The 24,551-nt window shown below is 42.5% G+C and overlaps 1 protein-coding gene across 2 annotated transcripts; it reads left to right on the plus strand.

The window, feature by feature from the left end:
* Positions 1–613: 613 nt before the first annotated feature.
* LOC118781858 (terminal nucleotidyltransferase 4B-like) lies at positions 614–24,551 on the plus strand. Of its 2 annotated transcripts, none has more exons than XM_036534978.1 (12): positions 614–1,449; positions 16,726–16,849; positions 20,525–20,571; positions 20,887–21,007; positions 21,150–21,257; positions 21,656–21,784; positions 22,057–22,270; positions 22,553–22,679; positions 22,778–22,881; positions 23,003–23,208; positions 23,482–23,646; positions 23,955–24,551. In XM_036534978.1, exons 1-12 carry the CDS (start codon positions 878–880, stop codon positions 24,129–24,131), a joined length of 2,094 nt encoding a protein of 697 aa, XP_036390871.1. In that variant the 5' UTR covers positions 614–877; the 3' UTR covers positions 24,132–24,551. The 2 variants fall into 2 exon arrangements, with proteins under 2 accessions (XP_036390871.1, XP_036390872.1); XM_036534979.1 differs by having other exon boundaries at positions 23,500–23,646.

A 24,551-nucleotide genomic window follows, 5' to 3' on the forward strand; every position in this document is an offset into this window, starting at 1 on the left:
AGAGGGTCTATGCCCACAACATCATAAAAAACACTGTGCATTCAAAACAATTCTTTTTATTCAGCAAAGGTTATAATATACATGAACACACTTTTGCTTTTTACATGTTAGATAAAGCACTTGATAAATGTTGATATAATTACCTATAATTTCTAATATGGAGAAGGGTCAGGATTTGCCATTTTTGTGCCCTGTTTGTTTCAAAGTGTGATTAACAGGTGAGATCGCATGAAAAATACTGTGTTCACACCTGTCACAAGTACATAAAATCACTTGGGCCTAGGTGCAATCATATTTAAATACAGGTCCTGTGATACATTATGATTTGCTAGAAAGTACAATATGGTATTTAAGGTGGAATAATGTAAAAAAAAAGAGTCAATACTAGTAGGGCCAGATATGGGAAAATTAGTATAGTGATTTGTGCACTCCATATTTTCAAAACGGACAGGAATTTATCAATTGCTTATTGTTATGTAACATAAAAAAATGCTGTTCTCTGTTGCGTAACACCTCGGCTTTCCCCGCCTAGTTCAGCCCCCCGCACCTTCTCATTCCGTGCGAGTATGCGCTGTGACACTGCATGGTCCGCCATTGAGGGACCCAGCAAAGAGCAGGGTCAGACTCGAAGCGACAGTTAACGGGCACACGTTTTCTTCTCTTGGATTCCTTGAAAGTGAACTTCGGTTCTGTTACCTTTTCATTTCTGTTTTCGTGATTTATTTAAATCACGTCTAATGGTAACTGAATTGGATACCTTTGGAAAAACGCAAAGCAGTTCAGCAAAGCTAGCTAGCTAACTAGTAGCTAGCTAGTAGCTAAACACGCATAGCCACGAACTGAGCCTTGGTCGAGAGGCAGTGTGCAGTTTCGTTTGATGGATCCGAGAATCGCCTGGTTTCAGCCAGAACAACTCGGACCTGCTAACAGCCAGTGGATGCAGATTTGGGAAACGACACAAGGTCTGGGGAATCTGTACTTTAACAGCAATTACAGCACTGGCTCTAGCACGGCAAGCCAGAGTCCTAAATTAAACAGCAACGAGGGAACGGGAAACGTGAACGCGGTCAAGAACGGGTCTCTGCACGGAGGCACCAGCGAGGCGAGGAATCAGGGAATGTCTAACTCAAGAGCCGAAAGTGAAATAGTGGAGCAACGGGACTTTATACCTTTGGAGACCAATAACAACCACAACAACCGGGCATCGGGGAGGGGCGGCGGCGGTGGTGGTGGAAGGGGGTTAGTGGGTGGTGTTGGGATCGTTGGTGTCTGGAGAGGTGGCTCGGACGTCGGACATCGCAACAAAAGGAAAAGGGATAACAAGGCGAGCACTTTTGGGTTCAACAGTAGCCTTCTGCTAAACAGCTCAGGGACCGATGGGGTCGGGTGCGGTGGTGGCTACACGGGTACGCCTTGGAAAACGAGGAACTACTCTGAAGGGATTTTGGGGTAAGTCGCTAAGCCTGTTGGTAATGAAGATACATATATTTAGCCACACAGTGTGTAGTTACCCGACTATATTGCAGTAAACTAGGCAGTTAGTGCCGCGACGGACAAATTAACAAGCATTTGTAGCTAATTTAAATGTAATTGCATAGGCTAATACTATCATTAGCCCGCAAATGTATCACATCACTACACTCACTAGGCAGAGTTATGTATGGGCAAGTAATACTGTGTAGCTTGCTAATCAAGCGCTTCATGTCTAGAGCACCAAGCAGTGAAGGCATGGCTTTAATTGTGTGACATTAAATTTTCGTGTATAACTTTGATCTATAACTCGTGCATAACTGTGTTTCCTATCACGGTGAACAGATGTAGTTAATAAGTTAGCACGCCTTTCCTATTGGAATATTGTGAAATTGTAAGCCTGCCTCGAAAGTCAAGATGAGTTTTGAATGAATTGCGCAACTTACAGCTTTAAAAAATAAAGAAGCACGCACAGTCTCGTGTGGCTTAGTCTTTCTGTTAGTCGCGATTCGTGGACACTTCGTTTTACATATGAAATTACATAGCCAGAAATATTCCACGAACTATTTTTTCTAGAAATATCTCCACTGCCTCATGGGTATTGCGATGGGATTGACTTATTCTCTGACTCATTGTGGAGCATATGAATAGCGCTACTCGGGACCTTTTGACAAGTAAGGAAAGGCCCTTTTTATTCATAATGAAGCTAGTTTCATATTTTACTCAAAGTGTTTTATGAGGGCACAAGGTGTACATCTGATTTTTTTTTCTCCAGAGGATCCCAAAGGTCAAATGAGCATTATTTTTACAAAAATAACGTAGGCCAAATCCGATGTTATTGTTATACTAAGGTAGATATTCTGCGTGGTTTCTTAGTTTTACAGAACTCCGACGGTCTGTTTTAATGAAATTAAGCGATGAATGCCAGACAGTGGTAGAAGTTCTCTTGATTGTGCTCACCTAATATTTTGCTGAAAACGACATTTCATTTCCCCCTAGTCATAATCAGTACCTAGACTACCTTCAATGAATGATGTTCTTAATTTGAGCAGTTAAGTTTAATACCTTCTCAACCAGTTATTTTACTCTGTAGTCAGAATGCAAGGGGGGTGGAGTAATGTTTGCGCTTTGGAGGTGTGGAGTTTTTCCAGAAGCTGATAGGCATAGCAGCTCCTCAGAGCCCAGAGCAGCAAGACACAGGCGGATCCTCATTTATAGTAATATTGAAGTGCAGTGTTTGTACAAGTGCATTCCTTTGTGATTAGGCTAATACTCAAGCCTTTACTACACGGCCTGGATCATATTTGAGACATGACATAAAATTCTTTTTAAAGGACACCTCCGTTCAGTTGCTGGACACGAGTGTTGGCTGCCCTAGATGCATTTTAGTAATGCAATTCACGGGCTTAATGTTAATCAGTCAAACAGCTACAGATTCTACACATGTGCAGATTTTCTGAGCTGAAGTAGTAGTCTGTAAAAGTGTCTGTAAAACGTACAAAAAAATAATAATTAGACATTTAGACTGTTTGTTTACTGTTTGAATAATTTCCACATAGTTGTATTCAGTGCAGTTTGACATTTGGAAAGCATGTGAGGACATCTGCAGTTCTTATCTCTGGCTGTGCTAAACCTTTTCACTCCTAGATTGCATGAATACATAAAGAAATTTGCATTTAAATGCATTTAACTCTGAATCTGACATGCACGGAATGATTCATCCATGCAGTAGTCATGGGATAGGTGTGCAATTTTACAGTTATGCCTGCATGCAGTGTGGACCTTGAGGAATACGGTATAGAGAAAAGCAATGAATGAGCCAAAGTGGCGTAAAACTGATTCCAGCAGTGGGTATGTATGCCCCAGAGTGTGAGGACTGTGTTTGGAAAGAGGGTGTAAGGGGTTCCAATAGTGCACAGTCAAGCCTGGAGGGCCCCTCCTCTTATAGCAGATGTTTACATGCAGTGCACGCTGAGCAAGTCCCAGCTCCACTCTCCAAAACAAACCCGGCCCCTCCTGTAGTGTAACCCGATCTTTGCCTTTGTGAAGTCACCAGCAGCCAGCCAGCCCCTTTTCAGCCACAGAGAGCTCCACGACAGCTGTTCTACTGATAGACCGCAGTAGTGTAAGCCTGGTCGCCTTGTGTGGAAATATAATGCATCTCTTTTTTGGTTAATATAGTCACGCCCCATTACGCTGGTTCACATGAGACCTTGTGTGCGAGAATTCTGTCATGTCCCCAGTCCACAGCTGTATGAATGCAAGTACTGCCCTATGGGCGTGGAGTCCTTTTTTGCTGAGAAGAAATGGGAGTAACCCCATCGACTGGAATGTCTATACAGTGATGGGTGATCCTCACTGACAACAAGTGAGACAGACAAACAGTAGCAATAGGAACACCATTTGCAATTAAATATTCACTCACTGTTAGACTGAAATTGTTGTTCTATAAATAGTTTATAGTAATGGCTCCTTTGAAACAAAGCTCTTGGGGAGAGAGTTTATTTTGCATGAAAAAGATAGCAGAAAAATTATGAATATTTGGCCATTTTGTTGTCTATTCTTTGTTGATTCTGTTCCACTCCTCTGTGTTGACCTTGCATGCCATGTGACCTGCACCTTGAATGGGGGCATAAGGTTTAAGGATTTGGGGATTGATAATCCTGATGTTTATGTTGGACTCTTCCTCTTTTTAAACCTGTCATTTCATTGTGTTTGCTGCAAAGGACAGCAAAGCAGCTTGCCACAGTGAGAACCATGACATCTTTGTCCAAACCTGTGATTGAATACTCCACTGATGTGATATCTATGCTTGTACTCACTCTGTGTCTACATGAAACAGTCATGATTGTGTTTCACTGACAGTGTATGTTTGGATTTTTGTTGTCTGTGGTCATTTTGAGTGGCTGTAAGAAAAAAAAATCCTCAGATCGCCTGATAGTGTCTGAAAGTGACCTAATCCTTGCTTGGCGCTGCCATGCCTTTTACAGCTGTAAGCAACAGTAGTCCTCACAGTGCTGTCTTTGAGAGTCTTTTTTCTTCTGCCCTGTCAAACAGATTTCCGCATGGTAGCATGCAGAGGTTTGGATTGTTATGAGATTACAGTTAGTACCAGCATGTAGACACAGACTGTAGATTCTTTATATATTTTCTCATTTCAGTGCATTTCCGATTTCAGTTATATATTGACAGTAATCATGCAAAATATCAGTCAGTTTTGCTGGAAATTTGTTTTCTCTGTCCAGTTGTATTTCTCTGTAATGTTGTCATGAGGCTCCAGTTAAAGAGAACTGTTAAGAAAAGAGGCCATGTGCAGCCTCAGTGTGCATTGGCTATGGAACATGGGCAAAGGAAGAGGAGGAAGTGAGTGGTGAGTGCATGTTCATGTCTTAGGTGCAGGTGACAGGATGCATGCTTTAACTGGAAATCTGTATATGTGTGGATATGGCATTGCAGGATTGCTTGGAGGACTATGGCAGAAATCAGCCCCTGCCCCCCCGGGCCTCACCTTTGATTCGCCCTGATGAAGTCAGTCATATAGAGTGGAGTGTTCCCCCTCTTGTCCCTTTAATGTAAAGCTTTCATGCTGGGATTCCTGGAAGGATGTGAAAGTTAAGGCAATGCAAATAGGATAGTGACTGAATAGAACAGAGGCTGCTCTTTCTATATTTGCATTTACAAAATCCTATAGTGTCAATGTGACATTCCCTGTTCTGCACTGCAGCTCTGCCAGCCCCCGTCTGCCTTTTTTTTTTTTTTAGGACAGATACTATTTTATGGCATGAGGCCGGTAGGCTACGTTATATTTATGTTATGCTGCAAAAGCTGCGGAGAGTAGAATGTGGAAGATTCCCTTTCGGGGCCACATGAGGAAATGCTAAAGTAAAGAGCAGAGAATGCGTAGTTTGATGACTTTTACAATTGTGGCATAAGTACTGTCACAATAAAGTTTTCCCTGGCTGAAAATAAAAGGATCAAAAAGTTAAAGCTAGTTTAGCTAGTGTAACCTGTGTGCATTTTGCGAGTGTGTGGAAAAAGGAAACCAATCCAAAAAATAATCCAAAGAAGCAAAAGGTGAACCTACCAACCCTGGGGATCTCCTTGAAAATTAGCTCTGTCTTCTGGGTTCCACAGCCATCGGAGCCACAGCGGTGGTTGTACAGTTTATTTTTATTTTAATATGATAGCACGGCATCAGTAGTCCAAAGCCTGGCCTCATGGAACCAACGGTGAATAGATGAATCCCAAAATGCTGTCGTGCAAGTCCCAGTAACACAAACAGCATAAACTACCTAGTGCTCCGGTTGTATATAGTGACGTAGCGGCTAGGGGTCGACTGATACAGTTTTTTCGGGGCCGATACCGATTATTAGTAATTGAGGAGACTCAATTGTAATTGAGTAATTGAGAAATCTTGTTGTCAAAATTTAGAATAACACAAACTCCAACAGAAAGCTTTGTTGAAATGCCTTTAAGCATACGTTTAATTAAAAGACAACTTTTCAACATTATCTTAAAACAAATAGTGCTAGGAGCTCCCAGCAGCATTTCTTATAAAGTTAACTGAAATTTTTAATAAATAAATAAGCAAAATAGCTCCCCTAAGTTTTATAAAGTAAATAAAGTAAATATAAATAAAACTAGTAAAACTAGTAAAAATTTGTCTCAATTAGTAGTTCCAATTCAGCAGCACTAGACTGTGGTGCAGAAAGCAGAGTTGCTCAGCGTGCTCAGCCAGTCAGCTGGCTAAATTATGGATCAACAAATGAACTTGTTGACGTTCGCTATCGCATTCAAGTTAGCTCAACTAGACTCAACATTAGCTTACATTATTATGACCATCGACTACCTATAACATGTAAAAATACCAACTCATATGGGCAAGTAATGTTACCTTCGCAAAATGGTAGCTAAAATAAGTTCCAGTTGCACTGGCACCAACATTACTCAAAGATACAGCTATCACTACATAAATAAACTATTATCTCATTAGAGTTAACTGTATATAGCTGCAACAATGAGCATTATTTGGGCATTTTCAGTGTAACTGGGAAACTGGGTATGCTTGTCATCATAGAAATGGATCATAAGATTGTGGTGTTTTTGCAAATTCAGCGTAGAGAATTGTGATGTTTATTGCAACTTCAGCAATATCTGCTGCCTTACCTTCGAAACACAGCTCTGCTCACTCGCCAGAGCTGCTCCAGTCTGCAAATGCGTTCCACTGTGCCCGTCTGTGGCACAGTAGCCTTCAGTGGTGATAGGCTATTACTCGTGACGTGTAACCAATCAGATAGTGCTGTGGGTGGGATATTGACATTGCTCAAGACCACAGAGTGGTGACTACAGACAGAGAGAGGCAGCTGCATCGGAGCCAAAGTAGCGCATTTTTAAATTAATTTATTTTATCGGCAATCGGATAAAAAAAAATTCCGATAATCGTAAAAATGCTGAAAATCGGATCCGATAATCGGCCAGGCCTTTGCACAAGTCTGAAAATCCGAAAATGTTTGCTTCTTAAAAGTGATATTCCAATCTGTTATTTTCTGTTACTAACTCCTGTCAGGAAAGAAAAAAATGGGAGTCAGTGAGCAGCCATGACGATTTGATCAAAATGTTGCTGTCAAGCAAGAAAGAGAATGCGATTTTGGCTCACCAAATTTGGAAAAAGAGGCGAAAGCCTCTGAAGCTGATGGCCGCCCGGCTATCGTTGCGGTTAACTCTAATGTATCTCTCATTAACAATGATATTAAATAGATCTTCATAACCCAAATCGGAATTAAATGTTGAACTGATAGCCAACTAATATTGACTAAGATAGACACCATTAGTTAACTGGTTACCTTAGCTTTCTGCTGCCAGTGGGCTTAACCCAGGCAACATAACGAAAGACTATCTAACATTATGTTTGCTCAATTTAAGGAAAACATTGTTGTAAACAAAAATGTATTTGTTTTTCTATTTATGTGCAATTGTTTATAAAAAGTTTACAATATTAGTAAGCAGGGATGTAACAATATATCGAATTTCGCGATATCGTGATTACAAAATACCTCGATACCATCGTGGGACTGTGATGAAATCTACCAGGATATTACATGGTTATTTCGCTAGTATAGCTGCGTTCTACTATCTCTCCTTGTCGAAAATTGTATTGTTTTTCAATTGGACCAGGTGCGGTTTGTTCCTTAGGGCGGTCGGGTGACGCACCACCAAAGGGGGAAGGGAAGGGGAGGGAATTTTTCTATCACATTCTAGCACAGTGTTATGCTAGGTATGACTGTTCTAGGCAGTTTGTCCTGCCTCTGAATGTCATCGTCCAATCAGCATTAAGTCTTGTTCCATGGAGTACCGTCCCTTTCGGGCGATTTCAGTCTGGCTGAAAATCGCCCAGATCGCACTGATAGACTCTCAGGTTAAGGCAATTTTTTTCAAACTGCAGGCACTGCAGTGCAATCTGTTTGGGTTCCAAGTGGGTTTGCACTAACGTGCTTTCGTCATACGTAACCTGGTGTAGGGATCGCTGGGGCAGCCAGCGATCTTGTCACATTCAAGGTCAATATGGATAATGTTACTTCAACTCAGAGCAACTCGATTGTGTCATTAAGAGAAATACCGTTCAGTTGTCATTTGTCAGTTGTCATAGAGAGATTTGACAGGAATCGCTACTGAATTGTACTTACTTAGTGTAATCATTCATTGACAAAGACAATTCATGCCAATTTTTGCACATGCTTAGATCATGGCTGGCTACTTGGTTGGTAGCTAGTTAACTACTTGCTGTATTGATACCACCATTTAACGTTAGCCTTTTCCTTATAATGTACAAACATTAACTTCTCTGTAAATGTCCTAGTATTAAATTTGACTAGGCTACTGCTAAAGTTAACAAATGTAGTGTGATTGCTACCCAGCAGTCATCTCAGTCCTTGTTATGTCTGTGCTCATTTCTTTTGATAATTTCATGTTGTGGGTGTAGCCCTCCACAGCATACTTCAGGCCCTTTGGCGACAATTAGATGAAATTGAAGAGCTGTTTTACTAAAAACTATGTAATAGGCCTACTTCCTAACGAAGTTCGCTCTGGGAAATAGCTAACAGTTATTCTCTCTACTCTCTCTCTCCGCAGTAGTTACACATTGGGTTTGCGCTAGTCCTAGCGTAGCTGAGCAAATTAGAGTGCCTGTAAAATCAGCAAAATAGCAGAGTGGGGCCCGCTCCCTGCGTCCTGTTCCTGGTATGATTTTGGAAATGTCTGAGGATACAAAAAGATTGATTAGTGCATATGTTTTAGGATAGTTTGGAATAACTCTAAAAATTGGAATAGTAGAGTTCTTAAAGTCTAGTGCGGCTTCCTATTCCCCGCCAGAGGCTCTAACCCCAAGACCATCATGGGAAAGTTTTAGGCTACGTTCAGACTGCAGCTAAAAAGTGGCCCAATTCCGAATTTTCCCCCTTATGTGACCCAGTTAGGATGTTTTTAGAACAGTGTGAACAGAAAAAAACACATCTTTTCAGTTCCAATCTGGGCCTGAATGATCTGAATGTGTGGACATAAATCGATGTCTAGCCATGCAACCTGCATGCGATCTGTGTGTGGATATTTAAATTGGTATTAAGTGTGTTTTACTAGGCTCAAGTGACTTTTGCATCACTCTACACACAACAGGTTGCTGTTGTCATAATTCTGCATGAATAGACAGCTGTGATATCTTCTGTTGTTTTTATGCGCATGTGCGATATTTCAGGATGGAGATCCGTTCAGACAGATTCCGGATATGGACCACTTTGAAAAATGAATGTGAAAAGAAAGAGAAAAAAATCAGATCTGAGCAACAATTCAGAACCGAGCATTCGTGTCCATAGGCTTCTGAGTGTTCAGCACACAGGTATCAATTCTGTGTAAAACTATTAGTGGGGCATTACTCCTTAGCTAATAAATTCATTTAATGATAAACCCTGAGATCTGACACAGGCGCAGGAGTGGCACAGGAGTGTCCTGTTGTGTTCAACAGTGAAACACATCAATCAGTGTTCAGCCTAACTGTATAATTCTTACTGAGGATGTTGTTTTTTTGTACAGGAGTTGACTGTCTCCATAATGTTTCCCACTGAAAAAAAAGAGTCTTTTTTGTATGTTCACATTCCTGGCAGTCCCATGTCAGGACATGCATGCAGTGATTCATTGTAGTGTTCTGACAGTTCTTAAGGAGTTGTGTCTATAATTGTTATGCCAGTCCCTTTCGGGTAGATGAAGTGAACTTAATTAAATTCAGATGTAGCTCATCGCTGTCATTTCACAGACAGAATGTGTTGTAATTGTCCCCTATTCCTTGCTCTACTGAACAGATGTGCTTGTTGACAGATGTACCACGCTGCCCGTTCACTCTCGCACGAGTGTCCTGAACATTCTGTGTTGCTGCACTGGTTGCCCTCTGTTGTTGGATTTATATGTGTTTGGAGCAGTACTGGGGCGGTGTGCCGCGGCAGGTGCCAGCAGGCACAGGAGGTCTTCTGGTTCTGCAGTTGCTGGCTGTAAACTGTATGACTGTAGGGAATTGTCAGTCTTTGTGATTTTTGTGTGAAGAGCACAAGGTTGCTGTGAGCAAATGGTGAGCGAGAAGCACGCAACATACAGAAGACCCTGCCGCTTTCCACTTGTGGAGCCAGGCACTTTTCATTCAGCATCCGTCTTTGACCTCAAATATGTTCCCTTTATTTTTTTTTTTTAATGATAGCAGGAAGAAACACATTAGCTCAGTGTCTGCACTGTGTGCCGGGAGTTTATATGAGTGACTGTAAGTGAGCACTGTTTGATTGTCAGATCTCCCCTCTTTGCTTTTGTGGATTTCGGGGGAGTGCTGGGAGAAAGCCCTGCTGTTGCTTAAGAAGATGAGGAGGGTAGTGTCTGCAGCCAGGGCTGCCCATTGGCTTTAGGTGTTTCTGAGCAATGGGGGATTCTGGGAGATTTTACTGCTGCACTAAACACAAGGCTTTGACTGCAGTCTTTGTGAGGGAGAGAGAAGGAGAGGGAGATTCATTTGGGAGAGGGAGATCGCTGCTGCACATAACTGGAACTGTGAAACTTTCCTGCTACAGTGGGAATACATCAGTCATCCCCTTTGCAGACCATTATTGTGAACATGCCGGCTGGAGTTGGTCTTCAAGCTTTTTGCTATTCTACAAACTGAGTGGAAATTGTCCAGAAAGTGGAACAGGGAGCTCTGCGATGTATTTTTAATGAATGTGCTGACGGCACTGTTACAGGGCACAGGGGTCCGCAGACTCGTGGCTGTAGTGTTTTTCTTCAGTTCTGTGCATGTCAATAATAACCAGCTGTATTTCTGTACATATTAATGACTGAGTGTTTCTGAGGGTGCTGGAAGTGTGAGTAAATACAGTCTGATGCCTGTTGCTGACTGGAACCACTGATGAGTTAGGAGGGAGATATTTTGGGGGGTGGGGGTGGTGGGGTTACAGACTGAGAAAAGGCCTGTTTGACATCGCTGGGCTCAGGCATTTGGACGATGTGTCTGACGGTGCCGCTGTTTTGGGCACTGCTCTGAGACTTGGAAACCCAGTTATTTCTGTCCCTGATTCCTCTGCAATATTTATAGCGTGATGCCCGTACCCCATGCTGTGCAGTGCAGTCTACTCTTGACTGTTTTTCTATGCAGGAGTTGGCATATTGAAAAACAATCTCCAGGCACTTCCTCCAAACATGTATACCTACCTCTAAGCATGCTTCAATTAGCCTACCATTCTGAGCTCTTTCTGTATGCATATTGCTGATGGTGAACTCAGATCGCCAACGGATGCATACCTTTGCACTGGTGGTATATCTCAGTGTTTGATAAGTGCTGTTTTACCACTGCAACGACAACTTCAAGTAGCTGACTTTGCAGTTGCTCCCTTGGCCTTTGATATGAAGAGATCTTTATGGCACTCCCACTCCTTAAAGCCCCCGTAAGGCAGCTTTGCATGAACAGAAATGTTGCTTATTTAATTTTCAAATACCTTGCTGCTCACAGGGAAACCAGTTTTTCTCCTTTATTTTGCATATTAGCTGATTCTGTGAGAAAAAAGGTTTATATGTAAACCTTAATGTAATATGTTCGCAGGATATTGGATAATTTTCATATTCTATAAGTAGGGAGATAATCTCACCAGACATGTCAAGGGCTTCAGCATTACTTGGCTTCAGTTATGTATAGGTAATATGATACAGGGGACAGATTTTTCCTGTTTTGTCAGGAACTGGAGGTGCAGCAGGTCTTTCACTGTAAAAGGTTCCCTCTGTAGCAAGGCTATTCAGTGTTGCAGGTCATTTGTTGAAGTCTAATCCCTGAAATGAAACTGCTGGCAACACCATTTCACTGTCAGAGCGTAGGCACAAACCCTGAAATGAAAGTGATAATAATGTGCAGAGGAATAATATGGGGAAGGTAATAAGTCTGTCCTCTGTCAGTTCCCTACAGTGTATCTGCAGTGTCAGAGAGGCAGGACAGCCCCTGCTTGATGGTGCAGGAAGGCATCTCCAGGGCACTGCTAGGGCATTCCCCTCTCCTTCCTGTGCTCCTGAGTAGCCACCGTGTGTGTGTATGTAAGTGTGTGCTTCTATGTATATGCATGTGTGTGTATGCATGTGAGAGAACTATGAGTGTGTGTGTGTAAGTGAGCTTGTCTTTGTTTTGTGTGTGTGCTACTGTGTGTATGAGAGAACGTGTGTGTGTCTGCGTAAGCGAGTGTGTGTTTGTGTGTGCATTTCTGTTTGTGTATATGTGTTTTGAGTGTCGTGTGTTTCTGAGTGTGGGAGCGCTCAGACCCACGTGCATGTGCTCTGCTGGCCCCTCCCTAGCAGTGTTGCAGTCCCTGTTGCAGTGAATGGGCGTGATAAACGCTGTCAGACTGCCACTGCAGAGCCTGTGTGCACCATCATGCCACTGGCCTTTTGCCCGCTTTAGTGTCACATCAGCACAAAGGCAGCTGAAGTCATTAATCATGTGATCTTGTCTCAAGGTGCTTCACACAGCTGGATGTCCATGTGGCCATGTGAAAGAGCTAGGTAATATTCACCTTAGCGCTGGTAACCACTGCAGTTTTAGTAAGGGGCCCTAGTTTAATACTGCAGGGAAAAAGTGTGGTTCACAAGTCAAGTGTGGCTTTAAAAATGTAATAAATTATCTCAAAAAGAGGCTGTTAATAGGGTCTGTCATTTAATCTGATGATCAGTTCTGTGGAGGATGATAGTTCAGTTCAGTATCTTCTTGTCAGTCTCCACGTGTAGTGTGTTCTGACTCTGAACTGTGTGCCAGAGATCCTGGTTGTGCTTGAAGTTGTGGTTCAAGAGCGTCCTGCCATTTTGGGCAGTTGTCACATGATGTGACCTCAGCAAAGTGTTATCCAGTTATGTTGCTCTCTCTCTGCGAAAGAGATCATTCAAAACCCAGGAGAGGTTACTTGGAACAAAATGTAACACAGGTAGGCAGTAATGTAGTTGTTAGCTAACTCCTCTGGCACTTAGAAAGGGGCGGTGCAGCTGCATTTTGTCATGCTTCCGGTTTGACTGAAGTTGAATGCGTGCCCATATGCACCCATGATGGATGTGTGCTGCTGCAGGGGCAAGCTCAGGCAGAGCCTGCTCTGGAGCTGGAATGTGCTTGTGTCCCATAGTCATGTGGATAGAGGCTTGCACTTGACTGCTGCTGTTATGCTTCTGAGCCCCACAGCATGCGCCCTTTGCACGGCAGTCCCGCAAAATTAGCTACGCTAGGGTTGCAACGATGTGAACGTGCACTGCACAGCTAGTTATGTAAAATGGACTGGATACAGACCCTCACGTCAGATCTCTTTAAACCTCCCCTTGAACTCCTATCCAGCCTTAATGCCTGATCACGCATTTGAGAAAACTAGTGAAAGCTGTTCCAGGTAGTTTTTTTTTTTTCTGACATTCTTAGTAGCTGTTTAACAACAGGCTTTGAGAATCTTACCACTGTTATTTTCTGGTGTTTTCGTATGAAGACATACTGCTTGAAATGGCACACGCTGTGCTTTCTCCATTTCCTGACGGGGGAAGTGGAGCTGAATGCATGCCATCGGACTCATACTTTATTTGCAGAACCCTGCTGGTGATCTTGGTCAGGATTGGATGGCCATGTGTGGTCAGTCTGAAAGTGTGTGCGGTGGTGTGTCTTTCAGCTCCTCAGCTGGCCTGCTGTCCACCAGATAGGAACTGGACAAATAGGAACTTCCTGGTACAAAATGTTCACTTAGGGTAAACCCATTAACAAACTCTTCATAGTAAGAAGGCCCAACTGATTCTGTCATTATCTCAGACTAGGTGGTCAGTATTGGCTGGGTTTTTTTTTTTACTAATTCACTTGTCCCCTGTCATCTTATGTCTCAACAGGCAGACATGTGTGTTCAGTAATGAGGAAGAAGGTTGGTGTTAAATGTAGAATGAGACTAACTTCAATTAATTTCAGAACAGGTCATAGTGAGCACTTCCTTTAGTGTATATGTAATCCCCTTTACTTCTGTTTAAACTGCTCAGACAGTCAGGATGGTTAGTTTTGATTCTTTCTCCAGTTTCGCCCCTAGCATCACTCTTGTTGCTGATTGAGTGGCCCAGTAGAGATCTTATCGGACACCAGGTCTCCTCTGTCTACGTGTGAAATTAGCTGCTCCACCTTTACTCAGTGAAAACAATAGCTGTTGCTTCATTTCCACTGGTCTTTGACCTACTGTTTCCACCCCATTCTGTTGTTATTGCTCACCCCCAGATTGTGCCAGTAGAATGTGGAACAAAGCCGTGTGCTGAACCTGACAAGTCAAGGTTAGCGGATGTAGCTAGTGTTGTCAGTATGGACATGCTATAGAATAGCACCCCAAATGCGTAGCACATTGAGGTGGTTCATGTCTTATTACAAGCAGGGATGTTGCTAATTGATGGCTTCCACTCAGCTCACTAACCTGCTTCCAAAAAGAACTAGAGTGGCCCAAACTGCATGTCAGATGAAGACTTACAATCTGCCACTGTTCACGTATTTAGGTGGTGTAAAGTCACCGGTACAAGAGCAGCAAGGAGATTTCTTTGCCAGGCTTTTTAAATAGGGTGTGTGTGATCTGTCAAGGAGGTGTGTGTGTGTGTGATGTGTCAAGGGTAGTGAGTCACTAAATGAATAAGTAAGTCCAGTGGTGCCTTACAGTCCACTAGTGACCTATTTGGCTTGATTATGAGACTGTGGCTAAATGTTGGGTATATTCCTCTTGCACAGAGCCTGAGTATAGAAACACAGCCTTGTTTCAAAACACGGGCTGGCAGTTCCCCTTCAACCACTATACTTAGATTTTGTTGAGGTGTAATAGGATTTCTTGTCTTTCTGCCAAGCAGAAGTGCCAAGGATATGGAATATTAAGGAAGATGGATGTGAATGTTTTACAGTATGTGTAGAGACTCACTTCATCAAAAACACTCTGTGGTCATCTGCCTGGATATGTTGTAGCTGAAAGGTCAAATGCTTCCTTAATGAGATCATATGACACCTATTTGGGTGTCATGTGAATGCCAAATTTATGATAAAATTATGCTGAAATGAATTTAACTAGTCAAATAAGCTGACGTGGTTCAACAAAGAAAAGGCATGTTTGCCATCTTAGGCTTTGATGAATGACTGTACCCTTCCTTAAAGGGTAATCTATGCATTGTCACAACTGGTACTACAGTGGTTTGGCAGTACAAATTGAGCAAAATACACCTGGATGAATCCATAGTGGAGAATAGTGTTTAAGGTGTAATTCAAAAGAAACAAGGTGTACACTATATAGCAATGGCTTAAAAGAAAATTACCTCTGATATTTTTACTTGCTGGTCACGTTTGGGGGGGGGGGGGGGGAGAAATGGCTTGGTGTGAAGTTGAATGAATAGTCGTTCAGAAGAGGAGTATGATTGCAGATTCCCCTTCAGCACCAGAAAATCATTAAGGACACTGTGCTTCTCATACCCATGAATGACAGTTACATGCCGCCCTCTGGGATAGACCAGTCTCCCTCAAATGCAGAGCCCCTGTTAATGGCTTGTGTTGCTCCACCAGTACATTTTATACTTCCACCCATGCAGACCAGAACATATCCTTCAAATTTATATCACAAGCTCTCCTCAAGTGTTTTATTTAAATCATGCAAAACTTAAATTATTATATGAAAAAAATGTTTGAATAATAATTAAACTGTGATTCATTTCAAGGATTCATTGCTTTCTTACTTTCACGTATAGTGTCTAGCAAATGGTGCAAATGAACAATATGTATTTATCAATGTAAACCAGCTGTTTTTCTGGTTTGAAAGGAAACATTCTTCTCAGGCCAACATGTGTGTTTTCTGTAATTGGTGTATAAATAGGACGTGTTTACACATAAGATGATGTTTTCCTGTTGACACAGAGAATTTAATTATATGTAATATGTAACTTATGAGGAGGGCTAAAAAAAAAGATTTTCCCAATAACTTCGCTGTACATAGATGCCATTCATACTGACACTGTTTCTGCAATGCAGAGCTATTATCCAACCACAAGGAAAGGTTTGTGTGCATGGACTGCAGCTTGCATTCATTTGCTGAAATGTCCATGCTACTCTGGGAGTTAAAAAATGCCATATTATGAGTAAATGTGTATGCTGGTGGTATAGAATGACATTTGTTTGAAATGTGCAGTTGAGTCCCTGTTTGCCTGCTTAAGATTTGAAACTTTGCACGTTTAGGCATTATCATGCTTGTGGATGCTACCTCTTGGTTGTTATTTTTTGCTCTTAAATTACAATATATGTGCATTAGACTGAAGTCTAGTGGCTGATAATTTCCTATAGAGTATAGGAGTTCACTTGGAGTCTACAATCCGACACCACCCCAGTGTACATGATGTTCTGTTTATTGAATTTTCCAAGCATGAACAGAGTGTTGGATTTCATGCCTCTGCTCTCAGCGAAGCCTGGGCTTGCAGTGCAGAGGTGTGTGCACTGATGGATCTGTGAGTCCAGACAGAAAAGTCATATAATAAATTGAGCAAGGAAGTAAGGTGTCAAATTGACAACCTTCTTTTGACCCAGAGACCAAACAGTTCCTCTGTAATAGTTCCTCTTTGTAAATCCATCGGCTCCCATTACCTGCTTCTGTAGCTGACCTGCCGCTGCCTCTCTGCTTCACTTTTTTGTATGTTGCCAGAAGCCTCCCTCACTACATTGCCTGTGCCTGTTTTCAGACTGCATGAGGAGATCAATGACTTCTATGAGTACATGTCCCCACGGCCGGAGGAGGAGAGAATGAGGATGGAGGTGGTGGAACGGATCGAGAGGGTTATCAAGGAGCTGTGGCCCAGCGCTGACGTAAGTGTCCTTGTCTCCACACCCACGCAGGGGATATGCACTGGGGGCCACACCCACACGGGGAATACTCGATCAATCATGTGAATAGATACACAATGAGGCCACACCCACAAAATGGATTCACACAGGGGTCCTGCCCACACACTGGATACTCACCGAGGTCCCACCACCACTGAGGCCACACCCACTCAGTGGGTATTTACAGTGGCTCAATCCCTCTCCCCCTTCAATCCCTCTCCCCCTATGGGACACAAGATACGTACTTGCTTTATTCTCCATTTTTCCCTGCAGGTACACGTACCTATGGGCTGATCATACATTAATTTGGATATGTGAAAGAGACTGATGGACCTTTTACCGGTGGCATATTAACTACCCATTTTGTCTTCAGGTTCAGGTTTAATGTGAATAGGTCTCTAGAGCCCACACACAGTCCTTTGGCAAAACTCAACCTTACAGAGTTCCCACAGTTTACCGAGTAGTGGTCTTATCTTTGTTTCATTATGTTTTTGGCACATAATCAAGTGTTCCTGTGTAAGACCATTTTCCAGGTGTCATTATTCCCGTCGATTTTGAGCCAGCTTGCTGATGAGGGAGCTGCTTGTGTACCTCCACCCCTGAGAACTCTTACAGGGGCCAAGACTGAAGCAACACGCCTTATGCTAAGCACCTGGTGCAGCAGTCAACTTCACACATCAGCCAGTTCCACACAGGCTTCCTCTGACACTGTCACGGACTCTGTCACCCCTTGAAAATGGCTTGAAAGCTGTCAGGACTGTAATATGACACCAGCTGATTAAAGTGTAATCAGTAGGTTCTAGACCCATGATTATATCAGTTTCAAAACGTCAGAACCACAGTCGTGAGGACACGTTTTACTGTTCCTTTCATTTGTAAACAAACTGTGTGCTGTCTGTAATGTGAAAGGATAGCCATTTTCAACCAGGTTTGAAATGACAGGATGAAGTATATAGGAAATAAAATACTGATATGATGTTATGTCAATGATTCTACCTAAAGATAAGTCTTTCGTTATGTTGAAACATCTACTGTTTGTGGTCTTTGAGATATGTTGACATGTTCTTCGCCAAAACTACAAAAGGGTATCCTTTTCTTTTAACTACAGTATTTGTAAAATAATAGTCTGTAGGCTAGGAAGCATAGACAGTGTAGTTTTTAGGAGTGACATGCATGTAGTTTAACATTGTAGTTGCAGCTGCAGAGCTGTGGTTAGTGTAAACATTTCATTGTGTCTGTTATATATGTAGCTAGCCTTGATTATCTTGTAATCTGGTCTCCTACATAGTAAAGCTCATTCCCCAGGCCAACTTTGTCTCTGTATTTTTCAAGATAGCACAGAGCTAAGCAGGTTAATAGGTTTACTTCTTTGGAGAGTAAACCTGATGATCACATGTTCATCACCATGTGGTATCTTCCCTTCCGACTTACAGCAGAAGCACTTAGTACATCAGTGAGTCCAACGCAAACTCACCAGTCCATTCTGCTCCTGGTTTTCTTGCTGCCTGGAGAAATGTGGAACCGTTTCCCTTTCCTTCTTTTTATCATTATGCCATTCTTGTCATAGGAAAAATGCGGGCTTGATCATAAATTGAGATTCCGTGTCCAAGGAAATGGACACAGAAAACAGCTGCCTTCAGGAAATAATATGTATTGAAGTGTGTGCCAGAGTTGCTGGCTAGCTAGTGAGCAATTTTCATAACTAGCTTTCCCAAAATTGGGAGAAGAGCTTTGTGGTGTGTTTCTATTACGCTGACATAAATTTCAACACATGAAATTAAGATGAAATGCTTCTGATGCTGCTTTTCTCTATGATTCACCATGTCAATCTGAGAAACCCTGTTGGCTTTTGGACTTATTCAAACTTTCTGGTTCCCCTGTCTCTGTCATTCTCTTCAGCAGTAAAGGAGAGCACTGTAATGACATTAAGCGTTAAGGTTGTTAAACTCCTTGTTGTAATACTATAGCTCTTCCAGTCTGATGGATTGAGCTGCAGCAGACTCTCTCCTATCCCAAATCCGTGTCCCTTGCAATAGCTGGCTAACACAGCTGGGTCCATTAACTCAGTCTCTGTAATCCAGTATCACCCACTGGGTAAATCTCCTTCGGCTCATTCTGAATTGGTTCATTGATTCCTACCACCAGCTGGAGCTGGCCTTAGTAGGCCTTTCCATGAAGGCTTGCTATCGTACTGCCTCACTCTCAGCAGCTGGAGACGCAGATCCACTGCGCACACAGGCGTTTCCCAGGTCAGGAATGGCATTACCATTACTAGCTTGCTGTCAATCTAAAAATTGTCCAACATATAACATTGATATTACATTTCATCTGCTTAGCAATTATGCATGACAATAAATAGAACTAACTATACTGCTACAATGCTACTGTCATGCAATATATTACAATGAGAAATTGGTCGATTGACCTACTGTAGACAGCTGTCTGTGAATTTTGCGGTGTGCGTGGCCTCTGAACTTTGTTTCAGTTCGGACTTGAAAGAAAGAGTCGGGGCCGGGGAATTGCCATCGCAGATCATTCTCTGTTGTTACAGGCAAATTGTAGGTTGTAGGGGTTGCTGAAAACAGTAAAGTTGCCTAAGGTTTTTTTTAACAGTGGAGGCAACTTATTGGAGCAAAAGAAAATAGCGCAGCTTTGTGGAATGGCAAAGCAGACCTGCTCTGATAGAACACAAGGCACCAACTGACAAAATATTGAAATATTACACACTTGAATTAGATGTCCCCTCCTTCTAACACTTAACTGGCCAGCAGTGACCACCCACCCCTTGAGACTGGGAAAAGACACCACATAATTTGTGTGCTTCTGCACACCCTTATTGGCATACCCACTGCAGGGGGAAGAGGGACACTGAACTTCAGAACAGCACCAAACTGGTGCATGCCAGAACTTTAGCTAAGAATGATAAAATATTAATGTTAAATGTTAATGAAAATTAAGGAAACATGGTTTTGGTGTACGTATGGAAGTACTACATCCCCATTCCGATATGATCACTTTCCCACAATGTTAAAGTTGTGTGCAAACCTCTTGGCTCTTGAGTACACTTCAATTTGGGTGTTGTTAGAGTGTTTCACAGGGGTGAAAACATGGCTAGATGAGATGTATTTTCTTCCCATGTGAAAGTTAAATAATCTGGCAAAATGTGGGGTTCTGTTTAGGAGTTGTCCTTCCCTCAAGTAGGGAATGTTCTGTACGGCCTTTTCATTGGCTGAAAAAGACAACGCCCATCCATCTTTGCTGCACGCTTATAATCCTGCCTCTTCAACATTTGGAGACCACGTGTCAGTGTAGGACTCTGTATGAAATCAGTACAATATCAGTGTGTTGTGTATCTCATCATTTCAAACCTGTTTAAAGTGTGTTTCACCGTTGCTGTCCTTCTTCTTATCAATTGTGTGTTCTGCTCTGTTATCATTAGTACTAGTAATTGGCCTCTAGAAGGCAGCATTTCACTTCAGTGATGGTTATGAAAAATAAGAAAAGTGACGTTGATGCAAGCCAGCATTTCCGTTTTAATGAGTATATGTTGTCTGATTTGTGCAGCATAAATATGTGTTTTTTTATTATTGTTTGTAATTATGACTGCCATTGGTGCTCAGGTGCCAACTTAAGTCAGTTATGTTTATATTTTTTCAGGTTCAGATATTTGGGAGTTTCAGCACTGGCCTCTATTTACCAACCAGGTGAGCCTTTTGAATCATTGAGTTTGTGATTCTTCTCGTGAAATGAATGGGTATTGCACTTTCTGTATCTTATCTTGGTACCTCTTTTACACAAGCTTGAGCAAATTGTCTGTTCAATAGGAATTGCACAGAGAACACTTGAAGTTCTATGTATTTGCAGTTGTTTGGCACCTGTGTTTTTACTGATTAAGGAGTCCAGTCCCGATCTTAGCTGATCCTGGTCTTCTACAATTGTACCACAGAGTCATGCCACTGTGAATGTTAAGGCCAGAAATACAGTGTGACAGAGAACTAATTTCTGCACTCTGTTTTTAGTGATATTGATCTGGTTGTGTTTGGAAAATGGGACAATCTGCCCCTGTGGACTTTGGAAGAAGCTCTTCGGAAGCAGAATGTGGCTGACGAGAACTCCGTCAAGGTGCTGGATAAGGCCACGGTATGTAAGAGGGGAACTGCGTGTCTCCTGGCAAAATAAAAACGGGAATGGGAAAGTGTTGGTCACGATTGCCGAGTCGTCCCCAGCCTTTTTTCCAGTAATGTTTTGATTTTTTGTTGAGTAATTTTGCTTTTGTTCTCAGGTGCCTATCATCAAGCTGACAGATTCCTACACAGAAGTCAAAGTGGACATCAGCTTCAATGTACATAATGGTGTAAAAGCAGCTGTGCTCATCAAAGAGTTCAAAAAGGTGAGGAGAAACATACTCGTGCAACCTGGAAGACAGCATGAATTGTTTGAGGAATGGCACATGATGTAGTATGTAATCTCCCTCAACTCAGCTGTAGATGATTTTTCTGAGGGGACATATTTAGAATCTTTTGTGCTTTGCTGCAGATATTCTGTTAAGATTTGCGTTCATAGCATCTTTACACACAAAGTAAAAAGAGCAAATCCTTGATAATCGCTATGTCTAAATGGAATATTCTGTAGGAATTCATACAGATGTGGATGTTTGAATAGATGCACAGTAACTCATGAAGCTCCATCAAGGATGTAGTGTAACAGATACATTACTGCCTGTTACACCGGGGCTCTGAAACATTTTCCACACTGCTAATCAAGCCTTGCCTTTCTGACCTTCCTTAGAAATACCCTGTGCTTCCCTACCTGGTGCTGGTGCTGAAGCAGTTCTTGTTACAAAGGGATCTGAATGAGGTGTTTACAGGAGGGATTGGTTCCTATAGCCTCTTCCTCATGGCGGTCAGCTTCTTGCAGGTGAGCTCTAATTCTCAATGGTCACATTTTGTACCAAACCAGCTGCCATCAGTGATGTGGTCTACTGAAATACATATAGATAGAATTCTTTATTCTACTCTAGTATATTATTTTAGCACTTTAGCTTTTATAATAGTATTAATTCCACTTTTACCTGTTTAATTTTTATATCTTTTCTTACCAGCTATTGTTGTGCTGCTTTGATAGGAATGAGCCATGACACATAACGATTATTTGAAACTAGATGCCAGTCAGTCCTTTGTGTGTTCTAGTTGCACTACAGGGAAGACGCCAGCAGTCCCAACGCAAACATTGGTGTTCTTCTGATAGAATTCTTTGAGCTCTATGGAAGACACTTCAATTACCTGAAGACTGGCATCAGGATAAAGGACGGTGGCTGCTATGTGGCCAAAGATGAGGTGCAGAAGAGCATGCTGGATGGCTACCGACCATCAATGCTCTACATCGAGGACCCTCTGCAGCCAGGCAAGACCACTTCCAGACTCATCCCTGCCCAGATACACTATATTTTAGAAACAGGATAAGTACAACTGTGCATCAAATACGGTATTGTGAAACCAAATGGTACACCAGTAGTCGGGTGAAACCACAGACTGAGCGGGTGACGCTACTGTACTTGCACAGATTGCTGATGATCGTACTGTTGCACAGAAGTGGGTTATCACAATCTGCTCTTAAGAAGGTTCCACTGTAATTTTGTAGAAGCTTTTTAATGATGTCCTAGCGTACACATTCCTGTCTTTGCAGGCAATGACGTTGGCCGCAGCTCTTATGGTGCCATGCAGGTGAAACAGGCTTTCGACTATGCTTACGTTGTGCTCAGCCATGCCGTGTCCCCCATTGCCAAGTACTACCCCAATAATGAGTCAGAGAGGTAAGAACTGGTTGTCTGATTGTGGGTAGTTTGCATCATCACTACGCCGAGCAGCACTGTGCTTTTTGATGGTAATCAAACCCCTACTCTGTTGACAGTATATTGGGAAGGATTATCCGGGTAACACAGGAAGTGGCAGAGTACAGGGACTGGATCACGAAACACTGGGGGGCCCAGGCCCAAAAGGATGCAGCCTTTAATGGTATGATTTTTGAAATGGTGATATGGAGGAAATGATTATGAAAAGTTTTATGATCACTTACAATAAAAAGCTGATCATCTGTTACTCTCTGCTACTCCCTCTCTGCTTTTATTTTGCACAGGGAATGACGTGACCTTGCTGGTGGAGCCACAGCAGTTGGACAAGTGCAACAACAACCTGTCTGAAGAAGTGGTGGTGCTGCCTCCGGTGCCCCACAGCAAGCGCTCTTCCAACTCCTCATCCCCACCCCCTTCCTCGCCCTCCTCCTCATCCTCTACCTCTTCACCTTCCTCACCCTCCTCCACGGCCTCCAGCTCCAGTGATGCTGTGAGTACTGCCCCTACTGCCATGAGGCACAGTGGCACCTGCCTGCCTCACCTGTGCTCTGATGTTTAGTCATCAAATCTGACAGCTGCAGAGACAATGTAGCATCATGTACAAAACAATGATATTCAGTCTGAAAGTTGATGATTTATGATTTGCATAAATGCTCACCAAAGTAACAGTACACTGAGTACCCCAACAGGCTACACTGCTGCCGTAGAGACACATGAATGCAGTAATCTGATTGGATTGCTGAGGTGTGCATTTCTCTGACAGATAATTGGTTCTTCCCAGGACTCTGATGGAACCCCCTGTAAGACATTGAAGCAGCTGGGTGGGCGGGGCTCCAGTTCACACAGAGAGAACTCGGGGAGTGTACCCACACACAGAACACAGAGCCATTCCTTTAGCAACCAAGCAGGCAACATCAACAAGGGCAAGGTGAGACACTTCAGGCACAAATGGGGCATACAGTACTATATTTTTATGGTATATCTTGCATAGTGCATTTTTGTATTTGTTAAACAATCGAGCTTTTTGCTTGATATTAATTAATTAATTAATTAATTAATTAATTTTTTAAATCATTTTTAATCGTGTAGTGCACTCCTTTGCTAATCTGTGCAGTCCTCTGCTATCTGTTTAGTTGGTCACATGGGTGAATTTCCTTGAGGAAAAGTAATAGAAGGAGTAAGTAGAACATATGTTGGTTTGTAGTAATTACTTGAAATAAATGTTTGTTTTTGCAGACGGGAACCAGGCAGTTTCGTGCCTCTAGTAGAAGTGTTCAGGGACAGGACAGCACAGGACACTTGAATGCCACCTCCAGCTGCAAGACCCACCAAAGCAACAAGCCTCACCACCAGGGCAATGGCAAGAAGAGGAAACCCCAGCGTGAGGCTGTGCACGAGGACTTTTGCAGATAGGGGGCACCACCTGCTCCTTGAGACTGCCCATCTTCCCCACATCTGCTGCAGAAACTTTCCCCTATGGGATTGTTAGTAGTATTACCTTTTTTTTGTCCCTTTAGGGATACACGCGTTTTTATAGAACCTAAGAATATAAAAAGGGGTGAGCTCCTGGGCTTGAGCAGACATAATGAAGGATCTCTTAATTTTGTAATACAAACACACTGCCCTTCCGTGGAGCAGCTCCCACACTTACCAATCGATCCCCTGGCCCTTCTTGGTACCCCTTGATGTTTAAGGGGAACAGAGGCTGCTGGAGAAAGACTGACCATAGGAGCAGTCCCTGGAGTTCTAAACCTGAACGATCAGCCACAGCAACACACACACAAAAAAAGGACGCAATACAAAATGTTAAAAAAAAAAAAGTATTATATTGTA

Source organism: Megalops cyprinoides, chromosome 8, assembly GCF_013368585.1.
Source record: "Megalops cyprinoides isolate fMegCyp1 chromosome 8, fMegCyp1.pri, whole genome shotgun sequence".
NCBI lineage: Eukaryota > Metazoa > Chordata > Actinopteri > Elopiformes > Megalopidae > Megalops > Megalops cyprinoides.